This window comes from Vigna unguiculata, chromosome 2 (assembly GCF_037176805.1).
Source record: "Vigna unguiculata cultivar grain cowpea cultivar isolate G323 ecotype 2 chromosome 2, ASM3717680v1, whole genome shotgun sequence".
Taxonomy (NCBI): domain Eukaryota; kingdom Viridiplantae; phylum Streptophyta; class Magnoliopsida; order Fabales; family Fabaceae; genus Vigna; species Vigna unguiculata.
The window spans coordinates 4,869,634-4,879,908 of NC_140793.1; the positions used below are offsets into that span (position 1 = coordinate 4,869,634).

The 10,275-nt window shown below is 33.4% G+C and overlaps 1 protein-coding gene across 1 annotated transcript; it reads right to left on the reverse strand.

Moving 5' to 3' along the window:
- Positions 1 to 4,556: 4,556 nt before the first annotated feature.
- LOC114167336 (allene oxide synthase CYP74A2-like) lies at positions 4,557 to 7,769 on the reverse strand. Its single transcript, XM_028052399.2, has 2 exons — positions 6,980 to 7,769; positions 4,557 to 5,509 (listed from the first exon to the last, which is right to left on the reverse strand). Exons 1-2 carry the CDS (start codon positions 7,658 to 7,660, stop codon positions 4,658 to 4,660), a joined length of 1,533 nt encoding a protein of 510 aa, XP_027908200.1. The 5' UTR covers positions 7,661 to 7,769; the 3' UTR covers positions 4,557 to 4,657.
- Between the last annotated feature and the right edge of the window lie 2,506 nt (positions 7,770 to 10,275).

Below are 10,275 nucleotides of genomic sequence, written 5' to 3' on the forward strand. Positions count from 1 at the left end.
CATGACTTTGCCTTTGCCTTTCTCGTCTTTTTGTCTTTGTACGCTTTGATTTGAGCCACGGTGGGATTTTCGAGCAATGGAACATCATCTTCCTCCACAACTTTCCATAGATCTAACCCCTCCAGATATGTTTGCATCCTTACCGCCCATAGATCATAGCTTTCACCATCAAAGAGTGAAATAGCGACGTGTGACATATTTCCTTCCATCCTATCGATAGTAAGAACAATGGCTCTTAATACCACTGTTGGGATTATGGCTTTTGAAAATATGAGAGATATGTTATACGGAGGAGGAATATGTTGTATTTTATTCATATACCCTATATATAGAGTAAAATATAACAAAATATCAAGTATAAAATATTTACAATATATCACTCCTAATTTAAAATAATAACTAATTTCTAAAACTGAAATATTTCCTATAAACTAATTTAAATTAAAAAAGATATTAAGTAAAATTCTCAACAGGAGGTAGGAGTTTAGTGAGGATATCAGCAAGTTATAATAGGGAGAAGCTTTACAATGCTTTGTTGAACTTTTTTCTCGAATGAGATGGCAATTTATCTCTATATGTTTTGTGCACTCATGAAAAACCTAGTTGGAGACAATCTTGATAGCGGAGATATTATCATAGAAGATAGTAGTAGATTGAGAGAGAGGTATACGTAAGTTGTGCATGAGGTTGCTTAGCCATTGCAGTTCACAAATTGGTTGGACAAGGGCACGATACTCTACTTTAGAAGAGCTACAAGAAAAATTTGTTTGTTTCTTCGATTTCCATGATATAGGCGAGTCACCCGAGTAAACAATGTAACTAGTTGTGTTTTCGAGAATCAAGGCAACTAACCTAGTTAGATTCGTTATAGGCTTTGAAGGTGACATTGTTTTTAGCTTGGAGAAATATACCTTGACCAGGAGTACATTTTATATGATGCAGAATTCTGAAAGCAGCTTGATGATGTGTCACAGTTGGGTTAGCGACACACTAACTTAGACGATGAACATCATATGTAATTTCATGGCCGGTGTTGGTGAGGTAGATGGGCCTCTCTATCAATCTTCAAAAAGTAGTAGGGTTGTCTATGGGGTTACCTTCAGAGGAAATTTTGCTAGGGAAATTCATTGGTGTGCTGAAAGGGGCTGCACCAAGCATTCTTGTTTCGTTTAGAAGATTGATAAGTGTCAAGAATAAGTAAATTTTCCATTTGAAATTGACACTTACATGTATCAAATGGTTCTATTTATGTAAAACAAACTTGATTAGCTTAAGATACATAATGATGTAGTGAGAATGAGAATTTTATGAATTCTAATGATATTTTGCTATTTTGCAGTGAATATAAGAGAAAATAACAAGTATGCATTTGAGCCACAATACTTGAGTTGAGCCATGAAAGTAGAAAAGACATAACAACATATTTTAACTTTCTGACTGAGCACAACAAATGGAGTTGAGCCTCATGAGGAAACCTTCTTGGCAAGGAAATATGGCGCACAAATTCATGAGGTTGAGCAGTCAAGAAACCCTCCCAAGAGGGAAAGGTCAAGTGCTAAGCACTAGGACAATGGACTAAGCTTAGAAGGAAACCTACTTGTGAAGAAACCCTTGTGACTGAGCACCAAAAGTTGGGCTGAGCACCGTCCAAAAATTCCTATAAATAAAGGCATCATGTCTTCATTTTAAGCATTGAGTGAAGGCTCAAATATACAGTAGTAGAGTAGGAATGAGTTTGTGAGGTTAGAAAGACTATGTTCTAAATGTAAATACTATATGTCTAGATGTTGCTGGATTCGTATTGCATCATTCTACTCCATAAGTAGTTGATTTCTCTGTGGCAATATCAATGGAGTAATAATCTTCTTATTCTTTCTTTCCATTTATGCAGATTATATCTTAGATGTTTATACTTTCCTTTGAATTGGTTCATGCTCAATGCTTGTCTCGGGGTACGCCTTAGAACATGATGTAGTTGTTGGAAGATCCTAGGGATGGGATTTCAGCAGCGAAACTAACTAATTCAAAACCAGATTAAACCAGTTATCAAGGATGGAATTGTGCATTTGGCCCCCAATGTTCTAACTCTTAATGTAGGTTTTAGGCAGATCTTGTGTCAAGGAATTGAGTAAGCTGTTTAGACTTAGATAGGCACGACCAGAGGGATTTACGTGTTCTTGGCTTTAGAGAACATGGAAAGTAATATCCATCACCAAGATTATCTTCAAACATGAGGGTATATCTAGTTAAGTTGAATAGAGATCTGCAGCCTTGGAGCAAATCTCTAAGATTGAACCTCCATAAGGTTACTAAGTAATCTCGCTACAAGAGGAATCTACATATGGTTACTTAGAACTTTATCTTGGATCAATTAATTATGCATATGCGAATTAGAAGTATTTGAAGGTTGTTGTATTCATTGAATCTATCATAGTTGCTTGTAGACATATAAACTAAATCTAACCTCCAATCCGCTCAATCTAATTACTACTATTTATATATCTACATATACTCTTTATCAAAATCCATAAATCAAATTACCAATATACTTGCTAAATCCTCATGGATATGACACTTGTTGATACTACTACGCACCAGTGTACTTGCTGGAAAATGGTTGTTGAGAAACAATCATCAAGTTTTTGGCGTCGTTGCCCGGGATTTAGTTCAAGTATTTGATAGATCCAACCATTCTTGTTGTGAATATGTGCATACTTTGTAAATATCATATTGTATAGCTTGAGTTTTGCATTTTGTGAAGTCTTAACTTTCATTTTTTGATTTGCTTTCACATAAATCTCAAACAAGATGTAAATTTAAGAGAGATATGTTCCACTTTCTAGTTTGAAATTTTGTGTTTTGTGCTAGTCAAAAGAGATCTCGTAAAGGACAATAAAGAATCACCAATCCTCTGAAAATATGCAGAACGGTTCTGCTATAACAATTGCTGAATGAAGAAAAAAAATTTCTGCATAAAGTCTACTATTTAGTGGCGTTGGACCATTTCCTAATGATGAAGAGATTAAGATTTGCTTAGAGGAGTCAGGTCATGCAAAGAAAAAGAAAATTTCCATAGAGAAATACTAGGTCACACGAGGGCTAGGTTGAACGTGTGTTTTATGAATGAAAAAGGAGAAATTCGAAAAATCAAAAAAGCAGGGATTGCAAAAAAAAAAAAGGAAAATGGTACTTATTGTTATTCATTAAAAAAATCTCAACACTTATCTGAGGTTTTTAGGAAAACCCCTACAATTTACTAGAGGTTGAACACCTTCCATTACTCATATTTATTGTTGGAGGTTATTGTAATATTTGTTAGTAAACTTGGATTAAAACTAACACTTTTTTGTAGTGGTTATGCGTTCAATAAATAATCAATATAAACAATATGATCAAAATTATTTAAAGTACAATATCTTCTCCTAATAAAAAATAAATTAGAAAAACAAAAACGATTGAAAGCAAAGAACAATGAAGGTACCAATAGAGATGGCAAAGCAATCAATGGAGTGATCGCAGAGTAATGACAAGCAATCGTGGAGGTAGTGGATGATGATGTAATTGCAATGGGTACTCACGATGGTGACACTACTAGTCATAGTGGCAGGCGAAAGAGGACCAAGGAAGAGAGACAAAAGAGAAAAATTAAAGGAAAACAAAGACGAGGTGTCTTATGCAATACAAAAACAGTTAAAAGTATATCCTTATAATTGTCGGCGTATAGCGTTATCATGTTTCACACTATTGTTTGCATCATTCTTTCATTCAAAATATCTAATACCTTAGAGCCAAATGAAAATAAAAATATTAGAAGGTAATCTTACCTTATTTCAGTAGTGCCAATAGCAAATTGTTTGGGAATAGTTTAAGTATGACTCAAATCCCATAGAATAAACAAAGTTAAATATTATATAAAAATAAATATTCATAACACTATTGCTTTAAAGTTTTAGAGATAAAAGTGGTGTCAAATGTCTTATATATGTAAAGACTAATATCATATAACTATATAGAACCATAATCTCTCGATACAATCTATCACATGTAAATATAAATATGTAAATGAAAATATTAAGTTCTTTCTTTTTCCACAAGTGAAGTGTTAATATCGTACTTGTCATGTCAAAATGGATAAATATATATTAATATTACGTCTTGCATGATGATGTAAGAATTCATTGTAATCTTTTTGTAAATACATACATACGACTTCGATTTATCAGCTGTAATTTTTTTCTATCTTCTATTAAATATTAAAAACATATTTTGTTATTTAAAGATAATTTTAATATATTTTAAAATTTTAAAATTAATAATTATTTGTATATTTTAAAGACATAACAGATAGATAACAGAAAAACAAATCAGTAAAAAATTCAAACTCTACGCATACATGTATGTGTTCAGTTTATTTAAATGTTTTTTTAACTTCGAAATATACTTATAATTAAAACAAATCCATGTATATTTTTTTTGTTTTAGAAAATAAATGAATTAACTGTATTAAATTTGTTAAAAAGATATTAATAAGGACTTGTAATATTTTTCTTGTCAAGTTAAAAAAAGCCCAAATATTATTTTTGAACACCAAACAAACATTGTTTTGAGATGAAGCTAATCCACAAGTTCTAAAGAAACAACACCAAATAAATAAAAGTCAAAACAAGGTAGAAGCCTTGGTGAGGGACTTAAGAGTAATACTAGGACCAAACCCAGATTGCTTAAACTCAAACTCAAACGTGTCGTATCGTAAGAAGAGGTCCACCAGAAACAACCTGCACAGCAGCACCACCAGATTCTTCCCCGCACACTGCTTATTACTCACCGAAGCCTCCTCTGTCTCCTTCCCATTGGACCACAGCACGTGTTTCAGCATCTTCTCCCCTTCGCCCACAAACCTACGCGCAACGAAAACCTCCGCATCCTCGAATATCCTAGGATCCTTCGTCGCGAACGGCTGGTATCCGAACAGCATCTCCCCCTTCTTCACCTCGAACGACGCGTCGTGGCTACGCACCACCATGTCCTCCCTCGCGCGCCCGTACTGGTACGGCACCACAGGTTCGATCCGCAACACCTCGTAAACAACGGATTTCACCAACGGCATCTTCTCCAGCGCGTTTAACGTCACTCCTCCTTCTGCGCTCACCACGCGCCGAACCTCACTCGCGAGGTCCGCGTGGAGTTTGTCGCCGGCGAGGCCCACCCACTTCAGGAGAACCGGGAACTGGTTTTTGAGCCCGCCGTAGGCGTTGAAGCCCGCGGTGAAAACCACGTTGTGGCAGGCCTCGTTCCGGTCCAGGCCCAGCTTCTCGGCCTCGTCGAGGAGTGTGGTCGCGTGTGTTTTGAAGGCGTCGTAGAGAGTGTTGTAACCGGACTTTGTGAGAAACGCGGGGAAGGGGAAACTGCGGATGACGAAGTCTTCGACGTAGTTGAAGATTTTGGGGAGACCAAGCGTCGCAAGTGGGGCCAGTTGAAACAGAAGCCACGTGTCCACCAGCTTCGGTCCCTGAAAACAAAATAGGATCCTGTTTAAACTTTGTGGGTATACGGATCGACCCGTTTTATGTGTGTATTCTGATAAAAATGCACCGGTTTTGTTTTGTATGAAGGAGACAAACATTCTGCACTATGAATGGAAATTGACAAGAGTAAAGGCTTATCTTCTCATAAAATTTTCTTTAAACAGCTCTTTAGAGAAAAAAAAGAGACTCTAACTAAAAGAAATATATATATATATATATATATATATATATATATATATATATTATATTGGATCATTGTTCTTGTAAATTTTATATAATTGGTGAACACCATGCCTGAAACGGCAAGAAATAACAATTTGAAAAGGCTACTTGAGTTATTTTAACTCTAAAATTCGAATTACAATACCAAATTGCATAAGACCAACTTCCCTACGGATTTAGACCTTGCACCCTCAATTTTTTATTAGCCAAAATACAGCATACGCCGGGCGTTCGCATTTTATAATATGATTTTATTAAATTAAATTAAAATTTAAACGTTGTAACAAAAAATTATTATTTTACATCAATGTATATCTTAATTTTGAATTTAATACAATTTTCATATATTTTAATGTTATTTTCTTACAAAATTGATATATTATATAAAATATTTAAATTGAAGGTAAAAGGAATTGAAGTGATACACTATACAGATAACAAATCACAGGTGAGAGAGGAGTGAATTTAGAAGTTACAAGAGAACACCACATGGAATGGAAGCATGAAGTCAGGCAAAATTCAAGTTTATTATTTATTTGGAAAAGGACATAAAACAAAGTAAAGTAAATAAAATAACTTTATATATATATATATATATATATATATATATATATATATATATAAATTAGAGCATGCTTCTGAAAGTAAGATATATATGTACATAAAATACTCTTTTTTTTTTCTATATTACTACATAAAGAAAATTCATCTAAAAAATCACATTTGGGAATAGTCCTAGTGTGAGTCAAAAAGTCTCACATTGGATAGAAAAGACAAAGTTAAACACTATATAAGAATAAAGACCCATAACAACATTGTCTTAAGATTTTCGAGTTAAAGTGGTGTCTAAGGTTTTATATGTGTAAGACTAATGTCATATAACTAAATATATGTTGACCATAATCTCTCAATAACCATAACCCATATTTTATAGTAACTTTTTACATTTTTAACTAAACTATTTTAGTTTTTGCTAAATTAAATTTTTTTTATCTTTTAATAAAATACACAACGAAACAACATCTTTAGGAAAAAATAATTGCATAATATATATTACTTTTTTTATATTCTTTTTTATTTACCAAATTTATCTTCTTCATTTTGTGATCTACCAGAAATTATCTTTATATAATTATAGCATAAAAACTTAATAAAAACACTAGTTTTATGAATGTTTTTTATTTAAAACTTATTTTGACGATAGTTATGGATTGTGTGGAAGATGAATTGACCTTGGAAGCGAGGTTGGTTTGGGAAGGGTCTTTGTTATCGCAGAATAACCTGAACATGAAGTTGAAGGAAGCTTGGCTAAACACGTCGTTGAAACCTGCTTTCGTGTTCTTACTCAACTGATCTTCGATCTCTGCAAAGGATTCACTGAGGCAGTTTCGGAAAAGCGGCAGAAAGACGTCTTTTCGTCGTGCCAGAGCTTGGAGGAAGAACCCTTTGATGAGTTTATGGTTGGACTCCGCCGTGTCGAGGTAGGCGCAGACTCGGAAGCCGCCGGTGAACTTGGTGGAGGGCATGTAGGTGCCGTCGAGGACGTTGAGTTTCTGAACCTTATCGTTGTCGAAAAGTACGGGGAAGGAGGTGCCGTCGAGCAGCGCGACAACACGAGGATCGGAGGAGATGAAGGGTCCCGGTGGCATGTTGGTGCGGATGACGGTGGAGTTGTGGCGGTGGATTCTAGAAGCGAAGAACTTGTCGCGGCCCTCGTGATAGAAGTAGTTGTGGCGGTCGACTATGGGTCCGAAGAATGGGAGGCCGTAGCTTCCGGGGATTTCTCTGAGCGGAAGGTTGTCGGCATCGGAGGAAGAAGATGACATGGTTGAAGAGAGAATGAGAGAGAGAAAGGAAGAATTTTTGGGTGTGGGAATGAGGTTGTGTGTTTTATTTCTTATAAGAGGGACCATTAGTGATGCTGAGTTGGTGTGTGCTTGTGCAAACGAAAATGATTACTGTGAAAAGCCATGTTATAGGAGTTTGATGGAAACCTAAAACATTGATCAAGAGAAAGAGACAGAAGGAAAAATAAGTATGTGTTTATCATTTTTCATGTTTTTTTGGCGTGTATAAGTAGAAGATCTTTGAAGATGATGCACCGAATCTGTTTTTCTATTATGATATTCACTGTGTTTGCCACGAGGACACAAAGAAGGGGTAAAGATTAAGAAAGGACACAAAAATAGGTTGTAGGAGTGGTAAACAAGTTCACACAGTTCATTCTGGGTCCCTCTGAAACCTAGTCGGTCTAACCAATGGTACTTGGGATGTGTGGGTAGGAAATTTAAGTATAACCTAATTTGTGTTTTTGCATGTAGCTATAACTATTGTCCAAAAGTTTATGCCAAAATTAGCTGTGATAATTTTGTAAATAATTGAACAACTTTTTTTATTAGTTCAAACATGTATTAGACAAGAAGTATCCTATGATAATAATGATTATTTGGTGGTAGACTAATTTGTATACATAAAATTAGGACTATAATAAATAACCTAAAACTAGAGAAGAACAAGTTAAAGATGAAATTAATATTAGCTATTCCTTTTTTTTCATATTCTAGTTCCACAAGTACATTACTTATAAGAATTTCTTATCTTAATTATATAAACATTTTAGTTATGTTTATTGTTTTAACTTCAAATATGTATGAGTATGGTACTAGTGAAAACCATGATAAGAGAGTGAAAACAAAATAAAACCGAATAAATGGATTGAGAATGAATACAAGAGATAACATAGAAATTTTAAATTTTCTAACATAAATATTTAAGTTTCGCTAGTGTAACAAAGGATTTTGACGCCGTTTTTTTTTTCACCATTATATTTTGCTTTTATAACCAAAGTAAATTCAAGCAAAGTAAAAAAAAATGGAGGTTTAAGCTTTTGTTCCTAACCGAAGCCTATATTTTAAGGATAAGGGATTGGTAAGACAACAAAAACATAAAACAAAACAAAACAAAAGGCTTTGGTCAAACATGAGCGAGAACGAGACCGAGAGCAAAAGCGAGTGAGACCAAGACCAACACTCAAACATAAAAAACAACCAAGACAACAATGTAATGGTGTTTCAAACACAATAAACCAAAACCAACATAAACCTGCAATGTTAAGACACCCCAACACGAAATGATGACATATGACCACCAAAATGTAGGGACAACACCAAAACAAGAAGAAAAACAATGTTAGGAGAGGTAAGAGAAAAACAAGAACGAAAGGAAGTGATAAAATAGAAACGAGAAGGGAGATAAACAACAATGAAGACAAAAATGAAGTTGAACGAAGGCTACAATAGGAAAACGCGAGATTGCAGCAACGGAGGAGAAAAATGCAGTAGTGCTATGCAAGGAGACCTTTCGCTAGTTGTAAAAATTCATAAATTTATCCTATGTAGATGGGTATAGGCTTCAGTTCTAGATTAAACCAAAATACGTATGTAGTTGCATGAGTATAGACTTTGATTCTTTCAAAGAACCAAAGCCTATACTCATGCAACCATGGTATACGCTTGGGTTCAACCTATAATCAAAGCATATACTTTGACATTTAGGTAAAGTCTTTTAAAACGGGATGACAATTTTTCAAATATTTGCACAACTATAGGTTTTCGAACCAAAGCCTATAATTGTGTAAATATTTTCAAAAATATCATTGCGTCATTATAGGTTTTGATTCTTTTAAAGAACCAAAGTTTATATACTAACGAGGTCAGGATACAAGCTTCAGCTATCCTTAAACCGTTGTCTAAAGTTGTGCAAATATTTTCAAATCCTATTTTTGCACTTGTGTTTCCTAGTAGTGTTTTTTTTTTTTGTTAAATAATATCATAAAAATTACAAATAAATATGTTTTAAATTTCTTACAAATTTTATAAAGTACTATAATTTTTTTCTGCGGGTCTTCTTTTAAGAAAATATTTATGAAAAGCTTAAAAAAATATGCATCTCCTTCCACTTCTTCTAATATGAAAATTCAAATAAAAAATAATAATAAGTAAAAATGCATTACTTTAGTAAGAATTTTATGAAAAGAAAATTATAAAAAAATTGACAACAATTTCTTGTAATTTATTATTCCTAGTAAAATTTATAAGTATTTCTTGAAAAACAATTTCCAAAAAAATAGCAAAAAAATATGTTTTTCTAGCACCGATAACATTCAAATTGGAAAGAAAATAATATTGATTTAGTTAAATATTTTTTATAATTTTGATAAATTGTCTAATGAACATAATCGGTAAATTAAAAGTTATGAATTTACATAATAATAAAATAATCATCTATAGTTTGGTATCCTATTAAAAACTTTATTCCTTTTTATTATAATTTTGTGAAATTTTTTTGGGTATAATTGTGATCAATAAATTAGTAAGAGAATAACTTGGATACTATTTTCTTGCTAAATATAAGTTTCATTTGTTAGTTATGGATTAAGCATAAAATAATTTCGTAACTAAAAATTTAAATTTTGTAAGAAAATAATGACACAAAAACATACTTTTATCAAATCATGTTTAATTTACTT